Genomic DNA, 17,120 nt, shown 5'->3' on the forward strand with positions numbered 1-17,120 from the left:
CACTTCCTTGTTGCCCTGTCAGATGCAGCTAAGGCTTGAAGGTCTGTGGAAAATTCCAAGATGGATGCCTTCCTAAGGAGTAGCTATTAGTGCAGGACAGATACAAAGGCGGAAAAGAAAACCTTCAGCCTCACACATGGCCTGAGACCCTGCAGCTGCAGCCAAGCAAATCCGCTCCCAGGAGAGGTGTAGCCTTAATCCTCTTTCAAACCTGGGGCAGGAGTCTGGTGGCACATTCACTTCCCATCCCTGCAGACCCTCAGACTGACATCCGTTCTCTCTCTCATTTTCCCCACATGAGCACTGAAGATGCATTCACCTAAATCTGTATCGTACTCAGGTCTGGTCAGGTTGGTTTGGGTTTCCTGCCCTCACCAGACCTGGTGAATGTTAATAGCCTGAGAAACGGAGCACCGTGGGTGGATGGAGTTTGAATTTTTATTCTAATTCTTTCTTGCCTGCATTCTTAGCCCAGGCTCCAGGATTAAACTGAGAACCATCCATGGCCCATTCCTCTTAGAGGAGGGTTCAGGAGGGTGCCTTCCCCTGGATAGCTGAAAGTTTGGAGGGGGACCTAAGGGATGTCTCAGTCAGCTCTTACATGATAGAGGAATCCCAAGGAATCTTCTTTCCAGGTAGTTTTCCTCAATTTCTGATTATACTCCCTGCTGGTGGGAAGCTAATTACCTTAAAGGGCTGCCTGTTTCATTTTTGGTCCGTTCTGATTATACCCAGGTCTTCCTTTGTGTTTGAACCAAAGTAAAGTGGTGTAGTCAACCAAGATGAACCTAGGCTTATAGATAAGCCTAATTGTAGGTGAGTGTTTGCATCCTGAGAGTGACGGTGGGTCTTCTGTCTTTGGCCTTTTAGCTACCCGGCAGACAACCAAAGAGGATCTGGCTTGGCTGGACCCAAGAGATCCAGTGTGGTCAGCCCAAGCCACCCCCCACCAGCGCCTCCTCTGGGCTCTCCGCCAGGCCCCAAACCTGGGTTCGCTCCACCACCTGCCCCACCACCTCCGCCTCCAATGATGGGTGTTCCACCTCCACCACCGCCTGTAGGATTTGGGTCTCCAGGGACCCCTCCACCACCTTCACCCCCATCTTTTCCACCTCACCCTGATTTTGCTGCCCCTCCCCCACCTCCCCCCCCTCCAGCAGCTGACTACCCAACTCTGCCACCACCTCCCTTGTCCCAACCAACAGGAGGAGCCCCTCCACCTCCACCTCCTCCCCCTCCCCCAGGGCCCCCTCCTCTCCCTTTCAGTGGTGTGGATGGCCAGCCTGCCATACCACCACCACTTTCTGATGCCACCAAGCCGAAGTCCTCCTTGCCTGCTGTGAGCGATGCCCGTAGTGACCTGCTTTCAGCCATCCGTCAAGGTAAGTCCCGGTGGTGGGTCTGGGACCATGGAGCCTTGTCTTTCTGAAGTTGCTCTAACTGATTAGGGGGTGGTTGAGAGGAACTCTGTGCCCTTCCCAGGGAACGGCTTTCATTGGGTGGGGAGAGAGTGGGACCTCAGGCCTCAGAGCAGCCTGAAAAAAGCCTTCACCCTAAAGATATGGAGATTTAGACTTCTGTCCACCTTGGTTTAAAGTAAAGGATTCTTAACCTGAACCTTGAACTCCTTGGAAATATATGCTTTAGATGTGTTTGCATGCATTTTTTTCTTGGGGAAGGACTCCTATTTTTTTAATCAGGTTCTCAAAGGGGCTTGTGCCTCAAAAAAACAAGAATCTCTGTCCCAGCAGGTCCTTGTTCACCTGGACTCAGCCATCCCCAGCCTCCTCCAGTGCTCTGCCATTCACATCCTCCCTCCCTCTGCCTTCTTTCTCCCCTTCCTTTCCTTTCTCTCCCCTCCCCCCTCCCCACCATCATCTCATCCTCCTGGAACATTTATTCTCTTTCTTTCAGGCCAGGTCTGGGCCCAAAGGGTTATAGTGGTTTGTTGTAATCCTCAAGGAACTTCTAGTCTAGAGGAGAAAATCTAGGGCAGCTGAGCCCCGTTAGAATCGACGGAATTGAACAGATTGAGGACCTGCTAGATGGGGTGTGGTGGCCGCTCCCCACTAAAGTACCGTCCTCACCAGCCTGAGAGCACGTAAGCCAGGGAGGACAGCAGGCTTCCTTTCAAGCACACCTGTAGCACCAGGGCCACCAGTTTCATAAAACTCCCTCTTTACTGCTTCTCCTGCCAACCCTTTTCCCTCGTTGCTTTCAGAGGATTCTTCTTTTTCTCTGTCCTTTCCAGTATACCCCCCACCAGGGGCCGCTTCCCCTTACCCGGGCCTGGATGGATTCTGAGGCTAAGGATACACCTTCCTCACCCTTCTCTCCCTCTGCCACCAGGCTTTCAGCTGCGCAGGGTTGAGGAACAGCAGGAGCAAGAGAAGCGGGATGTCGTGGGCAATGATGTGGCCACCATCTTGTCACGTCGCATTGCTGTTGAGTACAGCGACTCAGAAGATGACTCCTCTGAGTTTGATGAGGACGACTGGTCGGATTAACTCTTTCTGCCGCTGCCCACCTTCTTTTTCTTTCCTTTCTACCTGCCTTCTTTGATGCCTACCCCAACAGTCCCATGGGGGAGAAAAGGGAGGAAAAAAAGAATTTCAAGGGGCCAAAGCCTTCCCTGAAGCAACCAAAGATATATCCAAGTGCTTCCTCCAAATCAACATGTATTTCCTCTTCCCATTGTCAGGCCCTGTGGGGCTCCAGAGGTTCAGTAGCCGGGGTGTTCCCTCTTCCCTTCAAGTGACTGTTGTGTATTGAAAGGAAGGGAAAACCCCAAAGCAGATCCCTTTGACTGAGATTCAATTGGAGATGGTGCCTTCTGCTAGGAGGCATATTCAGCTGTGGTCTCCTTCCAAAATCCCTGCCCTCAGCCACTTCAAATAATGCCAGCCACCTCCTGGTCCTAAAGCAGCAACAGTGGCCTGCATGGACACAGCTGGCCCCTTTCCCATGCATTGAAAAGGCAGAGCAGGCCGGAGGCCCTAATCAGCAAGGTGGGGCTGCCTTGTGCTAAGTGATCTCTGTGCCTGGGATGCCCTGTATTCCAGGAGGCAAAAAGCCTCTAAAGAATGTCTCGCCCCCTCTGCCCAGAAATGCTGCCTTTCTGAAGGCTGAGCTAATTGCCTGCCTTTCAGGCTCCCTCATGGTGAGTATGGCTCCCTGAAATGCCCCTCCCTCACCTCTAGGTGCCTTTAGGCAGCACAGCCGTTTTAACCTCCAATATCCACGACCAAACTACCCCTGACACACAGGGCCCGGGGCCTCTGCTGGCTGTCAGGAACAAAGCTTAGAGACTTGGAATGCAGGCCTGGAAGGATGGTGGAATTCCTTGGGTCCTGCCCTCTTAAGGATGCCGAGACCTAGAGATGGGAAGTGACTTGCACGAGGTTACACAGTTGGACAGTGACAGAGCTAGAGCCCAGAGTTCCTGATTCCAAGTCACCTGTGCTTTCTGGGACCAAATAATGGGCACCTGCTGGGGTCTGGGCAGAGCTTTTTTGGCTCTGTGCTACTCCAGACTTCATAGGCGGGGGCCCCAGTAGGAGGGCTCGGGCCTATGCCAGCCCTGTCCGTGCTGCTCAGACCCTCCTCCCCTCTCTCAGAATGCTTTGTTGCCCCTTCCCTATCACCAGCCAACCACATGGCCTTGGGAGCTGCCCTTCTGGGAGACCATAAGTAGTGAGAGAAGGAGGGGGTAAGCAGCTTTGACAGGTGCTGTTTTCAATTCCTCTGCAACTCCTCCCCCTTTTGTTTCCCCAATTTAAGCATAGGTTCTGCCAACTGTGGAAACTTTAGTCCCTCAGGCTGGCAGCCATGTGGGTACCTGCCTGGGGGGGCCTGGCAGCCGTGAAGCAGGCTGAAAGGCAGAGGGACTCCGGGTCCTGTTTCCAGCTTCCCCCACACGCTGCACTGCACATGGTGATGTTCCTTCTGTCCCTCCCCCCTTTTTCCCAGAGCTAATACACAGGTGCTATTATTCAGAAAAAAACTGGTCAGCTCTGGCCAACAGTGAGGTTTCTTCTCTTCTGCCCTAACTATTGTGTAGCCTCTTATGCTGAAATCGGCTTCTCCTGGCTTCTCCGGCTTTCAGAGCCCTGAAACAAAGAGAAACAGGATCTGTCTCTACCCAGCACAGCAAATGGTTGTAGTAATTGCCAAAGCCCTCGTAAACCCCTCCGGCTTGAGGAGAATGTGTATAATCATGGGTACTGCTCTGTGCCCTTGCTGAATGCTTCCCGTCTGCCTTCTTCCCTGGATCTCAGGACACGGGGACTGAGCCTGTAGGTTCTAGCATGCCTTCCTGCTGCGGCTGCTCCCAAGCGTGGCCTCTCCCCTCTCTCCAAAGATCAGGTGTCTTTGGCACAGGACTTGGCACCTAGCTCCATACTGAGACGCCAAGCTGTGTGGGCCCCCCACCTTGTCTCCCACCCCACACTTTGGAAGCTGTAGGACTGTAGGTGCTTTCATCAGAACCCTAAAATGGCCGTTGAAGGTGCCTGGGCTGCAGCCCAGCAGTGGCTGGAGAGGCAGGCAGAGGGTAGTGGTTCTCCCAAATAGGAGTCCTGGGGCCTGGCCAGGCCAGGGTTTGGGCCTAATGGCTTTGACTAAATTACCCCTGTCCTCCTCCTTTCCGGAAAAGGGGGAGCCAGAGCCACTCACTATCATTCTGCTCTGACCTTGAAGGGGGTGGTATTGGCCTGGCTTCTGGAATGGACAGAGTCCACCGTGGAAAGGGCTGGGGGCAGGAGGAGGTGGGGAGGAGCACTGCCTGCGGAAGGTAGGATTAGATCATTAGCTCAGTGACCTCCTAGGGTTTCGATGTGCTGTGTTCTCATCCTACAGCTGGTTTGGTAATGATCTGCAAGTCCCGGAGAGCAACAGCACAGCTCTGCCTGACGCTCTCATTAAAATCTATGCAGCCAAGCTCGGCGCTTTGTAGCAGCCGGCCTTGCGAAGCCTCCTCAGCTCTGGGGGCTGGGGACCCAGTCAGCCGAGAGGCCCTCTGGGCTCTACTTATGCATATGTGCACCAAAAAAAAAATTGCTTCCTTAAACCTAGAGCCCTTTAAGATGATAAAGGACCCAATGCAGGTAATCATGTGTTCTGAAATCCTGTAATTGTAGAATGCAAAGTTTAGTGATTATTTAAACTGGGCTGAGGCTGGTAAGAGTATTGGAACAATGGCCCATAAGAACTCTTAAGAAGCGCTGAAACCAAGAAGCTTCCTCCCTTCCTGGTTTGTCCAGCCCAGGGGACCTGCCCCCATTCCTGTGGCCCAGGGGCCCAGCTTCCAGTCGGCAGTGTCAGAAGTGACTTGTGGCTTTGCCTTGGTCCTGAGATGGGTACATTCCGAAAGTGGGGGGGTGGGGGTGGGGGGAGGATCAGCGAGCCCTCGGAGGCTCAGAGCAGCCGCCCAAGCTCTAGCTCCACCAGTGGAAGCTGGAGCGCCCTCAGAAATGACCCTGGCCAATGTCACCGCAGAGCCAAGGCGGTATTGTCAGGGTTAATGTGAAATCTCTTCCCGTGGCGCCGATCCTCCGACTCTGCAGCGCCAGCTTGGACAGATTGAGGTCTCTGTGGCTTTGGTGACCCTGCTTAAGCATTCCCACCGTGTCCTAGCTCTGCTCTAGGACTGCCTCCCGCTGCAGCCCTCACCTGACCTCAGGGCCTGGGGGGGAAGGCAGTGCTGCAACACCAGGGGCTTTGCTCACGAGATGTCAGGCTTCCTGGGGACGTCAGGCTTTGAGCTCTGCCGGGGTCCAGCCAACCTGGGACCAGGTGTTGCACAGAGATGTGCCTCGTTCTGTGCCTCCTGCCACGTTCACTTTAATAGTGCCTCAGTGAGGGCTAGGGAACAATTTTTGTTATTGTATTAACTTTAATCTGTTAATTCACTTGAGAAACTAACCAGTTTTTACATTCTGTCTAGAATGATGTGCATGTAGGAGAGTAAGCCGTAGTGTTCCCAAAGTGCCTTGTCTTCTCTAATATAAATATATTTATAACGACATTTTCCAGTGGGTTCTTGGGTGTGTTTGCCACATCAAGATTTTAGGGAGTGGGTGTGTATGTAGTGGCGATACAGTCTGAGAACAAGCCCCTTACCCCTGAGGGTGGGAACGGGCTCTTCTGTTGGAGCTGAGGAGATCTGAGTGGTGGGGTTAAGCCAAACCCCTAAACTGACCCTTTCCTCTTCTGCCCTTTTCTCAGACCCTTAGAGGACATCCAGTTTTTTAAAGCCCTGTGGCTCCAAGCCTGGCCTCATTTGCTCACCTGCCAGGCTCTTGCGTGTAACATTTGTACCCCAGTGACGTGATGTTTCCATGTAACTGTTTTATGTATACACATGAATACTTAAATGCCAACATTCTCAATAATTTGATAAAGTCTCTGTAGCCACTCAGTCACCTCAGGTGTGTGTGTTGTTTCTGTAATGGGAGAAGAGATTAGAAGGGGCAACACTGATAGCCACAGGTGGTGACCGGAGCTCGGGAGGGGGCTCCAGGGTGGGTGGGCCCGAGGGCAGAAGGCTTTCGGGGGTGGTTGGTGCCCCGAGTGCGGGAGGTGGAGAAGGCTGCACACCATTTTGGCTCAGGAGGAGACCCGCGCTGGGAGACCTACAGACCCAGCCCCCGTCACTGTGAGGAAGGGGCTGTGCTGGTGCTGCAGAGACCAGCTGCTGGCAACTCCGTGTCAGGCAGGAGAGGAGCACGGGCTGAATGCTGATGCTGCCGCCCAACATCTGGCCGGCATCTTGTCTGCCTGTCAGACCCAAGCAACTTACCTTAAATAGAACGATTTACAATGGAATCCGATAAAAGGTTTAGGCTGCTGCACGCCCCCTCTCCTGCCTGGGGAAGGAAAGGGGGCTGGGTTTATATTTTGACCCAAAAAAATGACCTACCCAGGAAGCAACGGTTGTTCCGAGCACAGCTGCTGCGGGTAACTGTCCCTGGGGGTAATTTATGAGCAGACACTCGGTTCCGGGCCCAGCAGACGCAGTGGGGTGGCCCCGGGGAGAGGGGCAGGAGCAGGGTTGGTGACTCTGCGGGTCACGCCTGCTGTTCAGAAAGAGAGTCACCCACTGGCGTCCCAGGAGAGGGGGCAGAAGTTTTGAATTGTCAGCAACTGCTGCGCCAGCCGCTCTGAGCTCATCACTGGAGGTGGGGGTGCAGGGGAGGGGGCTGCGGAGCCGGCTCGCCCCTGCGGAGCCCTCCACTCCACCCGCCTGCTCGGGCCTGTGTTTAGTCAGCACTTGGCTTCCCGAGGCCTGACTGACAGGCAGCCAGACACCCGCCCTGGCAGAAGACAAAATGGTGGTGTCGGGAGCCGCCCTTGCTAGGGAATTGGAGGGAAGGAATGTGGTTCTGGGAAGCAAGAGGCCTGAGCTTGAATACTGGCTCGCCACTCGGGAGCTGTGACCCTGCGCGAGTCGCTTCACCTCTTTGGGCTGATCTGAGAGGAATGAGCATTTATCGAGCGCCCACTACCTGCCAACGACTGCATATGTTTTATTCCAATCTTGAGAAGCAGGGGTCCCCTATTTTACATATGAGAAAAACAGGTTCACAGCGGTGAAGGGAGTTGCCTAAGATCACATAGCTGGCCAGAAACAGCCGTGGCTCAAACACAGGGCTCAAGCCAGAGCCCATGCTCTGTCCACCGCACAATTTACACGGCTTAAGAATCTCTCCATCTAGAATCAGTCTTTAGTGTTGTAGGGAGCATGTTAAAGGTTTCGATTCTTATCTCCCCCTCCCCCTGGTGTCCAGTTTTACAGGTGCAGTAACAGGTTATGGTTATTTTTGCTTTGCTTTGAAATCAAGCGAGCACAACTGAGGGCCCAGCTACCCTAGACCCTTAAAGCAGGAAGTACCCTGCACAGCTGCCCGGGAACAAAATGAGTTCCCTAGGTATGGGCGGAAGCTTCACACAGACACACACTTACACACACGTATGTGTACTCAGATGTGTATACATGCAAGGAGACATGTGTAAGTGGGCACACATGAGAACCCGGGCCCAGGGAGGCATGCGCACATTGTGCACAGACCAGTGGCCTTGTTTGCACAAGGACGCACATCAGCACATACCATTGCAGGAACCCACACAATCCCAGCAAACCTCACACGAAGTCCTCAGGAGCCACCCTCCCTACTCACTGCCTCTGCCAGTTCCTCACTGCCCCCTCCTGGCTGCCTAGTGGCCAGGGCAACCTGGCACCATTTCCTGGAAGTTCTCTGGGATGGTTGTCAGCTAGTTCCCTCCTAGATCACAAAGCTGGGAGCAGTTTCAGGTGACCCCCCTGGACTGCCCCTCAGCCTCAGGAGGTGTGAGCGCCTAGGGGGCACTCTTGATGATTGAGGACATAAAAAAAGCCTTTAACATCCAAAGGAATCTTTCATGGTAGAATCGTCACTTGGTGGCAGGAGGGCAGGTAATATTTGGGGCAAAGGGTCCTGTGTAGATGCCCTCCCTGCCCTTGCCCAAGGAACCGTGTGTGTGTGCGTGTCCACAGTGTCCACGTGAGCGCACACTCTGCACACACCATGAAAGAGGAGCAGGCTCCCGGCTGAGAAGTCAGAGATTGGGTCTTCTAGCTCCTACCTTGGTGCCGCCTCTCTGGGCCTCAGCCTCCTTGCCCATTCAATAAAGAGTTGCCCGTGATGCTGTATCCGGCCCCTCCACTCTGGCGTCCAACCATTTGGGCACTGACACTGCTCCCAGACGTGTGTGCCTGAGTAAAGCATGAACCGTAATCATGAACCCATGTACTCCTCAGGACAGTCTTGGAAGGATTATCAGCACAAAACCTTTTATTCCTATTTTACAGATGAGGAAACAAGGCACAGAGAGGCACGGCAACTTGCCCAAAGTCACACAGCGGGCTGGCAGCAGACATAGAAATAGAAACCCTCTAGCTTCCAATGCCTCAGTGTGCCTACAAGAGAGCGGAGCACCTGTGGGCTTGGGCCCTAGCCAAGAGGACTGGAACTGCAAAGGCTAAAAGCCAGAGGCTCTGCCCTTTTGTCTGGGAGCCCTGACAGGGTCCCTGTGGATGCCTGAAGGCTTGAAGAGTGGAAACCAGAGGAGATCCCAGGCTTAGGCGTTTAGCATGGAGGCTGGGAAAAGGCAACTTGGAAGTTGGGTGGGTTGCACTGCTTCCTACCCCCACCAGTAGACTGAACAAACCTCGAGCTTCCTTTTATGTAAAGCCAGAGGCAGACTAAGGAAAGAGGGTTCTTCCCAGCCTGTGGCCACTTGGTTGCTTGTTCATCAAGGATTATACGCACACGCATGTATGTCGGGACTCCATGTGTGTACACTCACATGTGGATGCATGTTGGTGCATGCCTACATGTGCACTTAGGATATTCATAGGCATGTATAGCATGTAAGTTTCTGTGTTTGCAAGCTCATATACACATAACTGCATTTTTGTGTTTAGTTGAGGCATATTTGTATATGTTTGGATGTGTGTATATAAATGGTGTCTGCATGCATGGCAGGTGACTTTATGTACATGTAAAATTTTGCTTGCATGCATCCTTGGTATGTTCATGAGTATATGTGCAAATGTTGACATGCATTGGTGTACAGAGTGGGGCAGAACATGTCTACACACACCACTGGTGAGTGTGTGTAAATGTGCACGCAGGGATGGCTTCACGTGACTGTGTACACATGAATCATGGGAGTGCCCTCCCAAAAGAGTTGGATGCCAGTGTTGCACCCAGCCCTGGCATAAGGGGTGCCCTGCCTGGCTCCAGCCAGGCACCAACTGGGCTTGCAGCACTCCCACCCTCACCCCCACGCGCACACTATTCCCCAGACCCATCCTGCTTGGCCAATTTGCAGCCATTTGCTCCCAGCTCCTGAGAAGGCCTGCAGCAAAGTCAAGGGGCTGGTGGCCAATTAGCGAGGGGGTTAATCAGGGATCTGGGGACCCCTGGGGGGCAGGAAGCCGAAGGCAGGCATTGGGGTTGGCAGGAGCATGAGCTACCTGTCGTGAAGCGGGGGGAGGGAGGGCTGAGCCAGCCCTTTGGTGCTGGAACCGAGGGTCAGCCCATGAATTCATGATTGCTGCTCACTGACAGCAGCTGGGAGCATGTGCAGGCGTGTACGCTGTGTGTGAAAGGGTGTGCACATGCATTCAAGTCCTTGAATGTGGTTCTGCATGCAATGTGTATACGTGACTATGGATACCATCTGTATGCACACATGTAGTTGTGTCTGTATATATGTGGGTGTGCAATGGTGTGCAAATGGTTTGGGGTATGCAAGCATGCCTAGACCTGTGTGCACCTGTGTGTGTATACAGGATAGGTCTGTGTCTGTGTATACATACATGTGTGCAAGGGCATGTACATACATTCAAGTGTGTGCTCCAACATGCAAACGTGCACATAAAGTTGACATAGTCTGTGTACACATGTGTAATTGTGTATTTGTGTGCACGAGTGTGTGTACATTAGTGTGCAGATGTGTCTGGGCATATATGCATGTCTGCATGTGTGCGTGTGTTCTCTGAACAGCCAGAGGCCTGGACATGTGTGCCTGCGTGTGCCTGCATGCAAGTCTCTGCACAGAGGAGCTGGGGGATGCGGGGCTGGCAGTTTCCAGACTCCAGGAGGGAATCTGACAGCCGAGTCTTGCCACAGCCCCCGGCCCCGGGAGCCTGTTTTCCAGCCTGCGGAAGCCGTGAGCCCGTGAACTCATCTTATATTAATAGCTGCTGTCTCCTCACTTACTGCAAGGAGAGGCCAACATGGCCCCGGCGGGGGCTTAGCACTCAGGGCTGCCCCCCTCACCACACAGGGCCAAGGGAGAGGGGAAGATAGAGGGCCCCATCCCCATTCCAGGCCCTCCCCTCGCAGGAAGGTGGGGCTCTGGGCCCCAGCTCTGCCTGCCCAGCCCGCCCTCCCGTGACCCTGTAGCTGCAGCCGGGTACCGGGGTTGGAAAGCAGAGGCAGGGAGCCTGGGAGGCTCAGCTACCCGTCCCCACACGCACGTGCACATGCGCGCACACACGCACGGACTCACGCGTGTGCTGAGCAGCCCCGGGCTGAGCACCAGAGGGGTCTGAGTCTGAGGCTGGAAGAGACATAGGAGGCTTCGGTCTGAGGGGGGAGGACAGTCCTGCCCTCATGCGCCCTCAGTCTGAGGCAAAAGACGTGACCCTGCTCTCAGAGCCTCGGCCTAAGGGAGGAGACAGAGGCCCTCTCTCGGGAGTTCCCAGTCCCAGTGGGGAGACATGACCTTGTACTCAGGAGCCCCCAGTTCTGAGGAGAAAGAGAGAAACCTGCTTTCAGGAGCCTGCAGCTGGGACGCGGCCCTGTCTGCATGACCCCCCACTGTGGAGGAAGGCAGGACTTCTCTGCAAGTGTGCACTGGGGGAGGTGTGGTGAGGTGTACTGCGCGCGCACACACCAGTCCCCTCTTCACAGCCACAGGAGGGCTCGGCCAGGGAGGCTTCCCGGAGCATGCGTGGGGAGGAGGTACAGGGAGGCGCTAAGCTGTGTCTGCAGACTCAGGGGGAGGGAAAACACAACCAGCCCCACCACACACACAGGCTCGCACCCAAGGGACAGATTCAGATACCCCTCACGGGGGGCCCAGGACCCAAGGCAGAGACCCCAGATGCAGGCTCCCAGAAATGCCTCAGATCCACCCCACTACCACCCCCAGACAGGAAGCCGTCAGTATGGGGGCCCAACCCAGGCCCTCCCAGACATGCGATGGCAAGCAGTAGGTTCCTGCTTGGGACCTGGAGCGGGAAGCTGGGCTGGGAGAGCACAGGACTGAGCCCCACCTGGTGTAGGTTGGGCACCTGGCCCCTCTCTTGGACCTCGGTGGCGGCTCCTCAGGAGCATGGGAGAGGCAGCAAGGGGACCTTCCCTACATCATGCCTCCAAAGGTCTGGGTATACCTGGAGACCCCCACTCTTCCCCCAGCCTGGGGACAGGCCCTCCTGCCCAGTTTCCTTGCTCGCTTTTTCTGGGCTATTCCTGAAAACCACTCCCTCAACCAGGAAAGAACCTGGAGTCAGATGGACGTGGGTTCAAATCCCAGCTCAACTCCTTACTAACTGTATGACTTTGGTCAAATTCAATGTCATCTTTAGGGAGAACTTTCTTGGGCACCCTCATTTAAAAATTACATACTCCCTGTCCTTCCCCTACTTTATTTTTCCCTGAGGACCTATCATTATCTAACATTTTTGCAAAAATTTTTCTATTCTTTTTTTTTTTTTTTTTTTGAGACAGAGTCTCACTCTCTTGCCTGGGCTAGAGTGCCGTGGCGTCATCCTAGCTCACAGCAACCTCAAACTCCTGGACTCAAGCAATCCTCCTGCCCCAGCCTCCCAAGTAGCTGGGACTATAGGCACACGCCCCCAGGCCCGGCTAATTTTTCCTATATATTTTTAGTTGTCCGGCTAATTTCTTTCTATTTTTAGTAGAGAGGGGGTCTCACTCTTGCTCAGGCTGGTCTCGAACTCCTGAGCTCAAACGATCCACCCGCCTTGGCCTCCCAGAGTGCTAGGATTACAAGCGTGAGCCACCGCGCCCGGCCACAAAATTTTTTCTGTTCATTACTATTCCCCCAGCTAGAATGTAAGCTGTCCACAAGGACAGCAGTGAATGAAGGCCCACTACTCTCAAACCCTCAACTTCCTCTCTGGTAAAATGGGGACAGCATCACCCTTCTGATGGAGCCACGGTGATGGCGTGAAACATTTGGCTCAAAGCTTGCTGTAGGATTGGTACTTACTGAGTAGGGGGTCTTTTCCAGGGACCTTTCAGGATGGTGGAGAGAGAGGACAGCATAAGGCTCAGCCTGAGCTGGTGTGGCCTCCCCACTTCGTGCTTGGGCCTGTTGGCTTGTCCATCCCCTTTGGATGGACTTTTCGGGAGGGCCTTGAACACCAGGCAAAAGGACTCTGGCCAGGGAAATGGAGAAAGATCTGTGTGCTACCCTGGCTCAGCTGTGTGAGCAAATGGCTCTTCCTCTTTAAGCCTCAGTGTCCCCATCTGTATGAGGGAGAGATGGGCCAGAGATGCTCTGAGGGCCTCACCTCCAGGCTTTGCCCATCTGTAAGGCCTGGGAGGCTGGGAGGCTTGGCTAATCAGAACTTCGTCTTCAGCCACACCCCAGACCTGCTCCTGCCCTTTCGGGGTTCCGCCTCCTCTTCCGAAACACTCAGACTCAGGGCCCTGCACACATAGGTTCCCACCTGCACACACTTACAGTCACTTACCTTTGCATGGAAAAGAAACTCTTCCAGCTCCAGAATAACCAGACCCTATCTCACTACCTCCCAAATGCGGCCCACTGGCCCTAACAATGAACCCCAACATAAATCAGGGCCCAGAATGTCCTAAGCCCCAGGCTTGGGAAGGAAGAAAATGGGAGGCCATTGCCCAGTAGACAGAGCACAGATTCTGGAAACAGATGTTCCTGGTTGGGCCAATGACCTCCCTCAGCCTCAGTTTCCTTATCTCTAAAATGGAGAACATACTACCAGCACCCTGGGATGCTTGTTAGGCATAAGCGAAGGAGCACACGTAGTACACTTAGACTAGCCTAGCCTACTGTGCGCCTGGCACCCAGTAAGCACCCGCTATTAGAAAGGGCTGTTATTGTTAAGGAAACTAACATACTTGGAGCATATTCACCATGCCAAAGCCCCACACTGGCTAATGTGGGCGGGATGTAGGCATCTTCAACCCAGGATGGGCCCAGCCCCCTGGTTTTTATCCCCAGGGGGAGGTGAGGTCCTTGCCAGGCAGCACCCAAGTCTGAGCAGAGGAGCACTGACATCCTGGGGGGTTACCTGCCTGCCACACTCCACCCTGGGTATCCAGCCCCCCAGAACCACCATCAGGCCCCCCAGGTCTTGCCTGACCCTCTCATTCCAGGTTATCCCCCATCAGACCCCCCTCCACACGCACATATGGAAACATACTTATCACAAAATCACTTTTATTGAGTTGGGTTGGGGACAGGAATGGGGAATGCACTGGGGCCATACCCCGGTTGGCAGAGGGGTGGGGTGTTGGCTCGTGCCCCGCCTCCTCTAGGGCACCGGAGGGTGAGGCCTGGCCCCCCAGGCCTTGGCTGAGGCGCTGGAGGCCAGGCTGGAGCGGAGTTGGGGTTGCGTGTTCTGGTCCCGGCTGTCTGGCCGGGCTGCAGTTTCCCCCAAATGGCCACCAGAGGGCAGCCGGCCCCCAGCGCAGAGGAATTCTCGGTTGCTCAGGTGATGGCTTCTTAAAAAAATAAAAAACCAGAGGCTGGTGTGTTCCCCCTGCAAACCCGAGGGGGGCGGGCCTGGGGAGAAGGCTCTGGTTTCTATGATCTCTTCGATAAAAAATAAGCAAAAATAATAACAAAATACGTGGTTTCTCTTTCTCCCTTTACCCCCTACAGGAACTGAGGTCAGAAGTGGGGGTGTGGGGACTGGGGGTACCCTGGTATGGCCTGAATTTCAAGGTGTGGTCTCATTTTTCCCCTAACCATCCATAAATAAATTCAAATAAATAAATAAATCATAAATAGATACTCTCTTTGTATGTGCACATATATAGAGATAAATCTTTCTTTATCTTATCTAGGCAACTATGTGACTAAATCTTTCTGACTCCTTAGCCCAGAAATTCAAAAGTAAAGTGACAATGGTCAAGGTCAAGTTTTGGGGAGGGGGAAGGTCAGGGACTTGGAATGGCACTGTAAAACTCCCAGCATTCTGGAACTGCAAGCCAGCTGGGCCACGGGACATTTCTGAGTGGAACCCTGACCACCTGAACATTCTAGAACCTTGGAGCCACCTGGCTCCCCACAGGGATCTGAACAGAATCTTGAAACACCCAATGTCCTAGAACTCCAGAACCAGCTGGGTCTTGGGGGTGTGGAGCTGAGGGTTTGGAACAAAGCCCTGGAGAACCTAACATTCTGGAATTCTGTAGTGATCAGGGGTGAAGGGTCACCAGGATGTCACTAGACGTCACTGGGGGAGCGGGATCGGAAAGGGATCTTGGAAGAGGAACAGCAGCAGCAGATGGCCCACAGCACCTTCTGCACGTCCTGGTTGCGGAAGGCGTAGATGATGGGGTTGATCATGGAGTTGTAGGTGGCAGGGAGCAGGGTGAGATAGGTGTAGAGGGACGGGGAGTGGGCATCGCCCAGCAGGCAGTAGACAGTGAAGGGCAACCAGCAGGCGGCAAAGGCGCCAAGCACCACGGCCAGTGTGGCAATACCCTTGCGGGTTGCCACATAGTGGGAGGCAGGCAGCAGGTGCCGCTGGAGGGCAATCTGCTGGGCATGGCGGCAGACGATGCGACAGATCTGGGCATAGAGCTGCAACATGATGCCAAACACCATGAAGAAGGCAATGGCCAGGACCACCAGATGGTTCTTGGAGAGTGGATACACCACGCCACATGCGGTCAGGCCATCCAGACAGTTCCAGGCCAGCACAGGCAGCAGCCCCAGGCCCAGGGCAACCCCCCACACTAGGGCCAGCATCACGTAGGTCCGTGTCACTGTTGTCTCTGAGTAGTAGGTGAGGGCATTGTACAGAGAAAGGTAGCGGTCAACAGTGATGGCCAGTAGACTGCCAATGCTGGCGGTAAAGGCCATTGCCAGCACACCAACCAGCACCAGTCTCATCTCCACCGAGCCGATGCAGAACACAGCAGCAAAGTGCAGTACTAGGCCCAGGCCTGCCAGCAGGTCTGCCACAGCCAGGCTGCCCACTAGCAGGAACATCGGGGCACGGAAGGCAGGAGTGCCCGCGATGATGGCCACCACCAGAGCATTCTCACAGGATACCAGGGTGCCTGAGATGCACAGCACCACGTCCCAGGCCTTAGGCGAGCTCAGCGGTGGAGCTGGGTCTGTGGACCCCTCAGCTGGGTCCACGTTGCTCATGTTCACATTGCCCGGGCCAGCCGAGAGCCAGGCCAGGGGGCTTCCTGTACCCCACATCATGGTACCTGCAGGAGAAAGGCCCTGTGAGAAGCTGGCAGGGCTGAGTGCTTGGAGGAGGGGTCTGGAGGGGGTGCGGTGCCCCTCAGGATACTTGGTGGAGTCCCAATGCCTTGTCCCCCTATTCATGCCCTGGGGCTGTTTCCGGGATACTTTTGTCCTCTGCAATGACCCCAGGCCCCTAAACAGGGGTCTCTTTTCCTGGAGACCCCTGTTCTGGGTCTCTTCCCTCTCCCTTCCAATCCCCTGGGTCCTGCAGGCCTCTTTGTCCCACGTGTGACACCAGAGGAGAGCCAGATGAAGGGCACCATAGGTGGATGTGGGCCCAGAGGATCCAGGGTATGCCCCGAAAGGCTCAAATTGGGGGAGGCAAACATCTGGAGACTGAAAGCAGCTCTGCTCCCTCCCGTCAGAGAGGATGACGCTCCTTTTCTGAAGCTCCCAGACCCCTCACGATTCTCTGCACTGCCAGCTCCAGGCTCCGCCCCCAGGGAATGCGCGTGAGGCTCCCGCCAGCCACCACCCCACACTCCTGGGGTAACACCTGGGATCTCAGCGCCCCCTACACACACTCTCCCAGACTCTGCCCCCAGCTGGACCCCTCTTTTTGCCTGAACCCCTGAGTCTCTGGAACAGACATCCCCTGCTGGAAGCCTGGGTCCCTGAGTCAGATCCCTCCTTCTGTCCGAACACCTGGATCTTGGGCCTGACTTCGCCTCCTGCCCGGATATCTGGATTCCTAAGTTGGACACCTCCTGCTGCTCAGACGCCTGGGTCCCTGCCCCAGACGCCTCCTGCTGGCTCAACCTCAAATGACCATCCATCCCTCCAGCTCCCTGCAGGAATGCTCACCCTTCGCGGGGTCATCCAAGTGACCAGCACCCGAGCACTTAGAGGCTCACACCTGCTAACCCAGAATCTCGGCCTCGACCTCAGACCCCGGCCAGCCGCTAGGAGCCTTCTGCCGGCCCAGTGCCCAGCATCCTGCTCGCCCCCCCCGGACGCCTAGTGCCCGGGCGGGGCCACTACTCACCGCTCAGGACTGGGCGCGGCCGGGCCGCGGGGAGGCTCTGCTCGGGTCCTGGCGGCGCGGGGCGTGCGCGGACCCCTAGAAGCCCCCG

The 17,120-nt window shown here is 54.9% G+C and overlaps 2 protein-coding genes across 3 annotated transcripts in view; one reads left to right on the forward strand and one right to left on the reverse strand.

Annotated features, from left to right (window-relative positions):
• WASF2 (WAS protein family, member 2) overlaps nucleotides 1–5,055 on the forward strand; it is a 79,335-nt gene extending 74,280 nt beyond the window's left edge. For both annotated transcript variants that reach the window (XM_012645977.1, XM_012645978.1), the window contains exons 8-9: nucleotides 871–1,382; nucleotides 2,350–5,055. In XM_012645977.1, the coding sequence (XP_012501431.1) occupies nucleotides 871–1,382; nucleotides 2,350–2,507 (670 nt within the window). In that variant the 3' untranslated portion in view covers nucleotides 2,508–5,055. The remainder of the gene's footprint in view (nucleotides 1–870; nucleotides 1,383–2,349) is intronic.
• Nucleotides 5,056–13,981: 8,926 nt separating this feature from the next.
• Nucleotides 13,982–17,120, reverse strand: GPR3 (G protein-coupled receptor 3). The gene is made up of 2 exons (XM_012645938.1): nucleotides 17,033–17,120; nucleotides 13,982–16,007 (listed from the first exon to the last, which is right to left on the reverse strand). Exon 2 carries the CDS (start codon nucleotides 16,000–16,002, stop codon nucleotides 15,010–15,012), a length of 993 nt encoding a protein of 330 aa, XP_012501392.1. The 5' UTR covers nucleotides 16,003–16,007; nucleotides 17,033–17,120; the 3' UTR covers nucleotides 13,982–15,009.

The sequence above is a fragment of the Propithecus coquereli genome, unplaced genomic scaffold, assembly GCF_000956105.1.
Source record: "Propithecus coquereli isolate 6110/MARCELLA unplaced genomic scaffold, Pcoq_1.0 Scaffold239, whole genome shotgun sequence".
In the NCBI taxonomy this organism is placed as follows: Eukaryota; Metazoa; Chordata; class Mammalia; order Primates; family Indriidae; genus Propithecus; species Propithecus coquereli.

Coding starts and splice junctions, on each gene's coding strand:
- GPR3 (XM_012645938.1), bottom strand. CDS start 16,002: ATGATGTGGGGTACAGGAAGCCCCCTGGCCTGGCTCTCGGCTGGCCCG.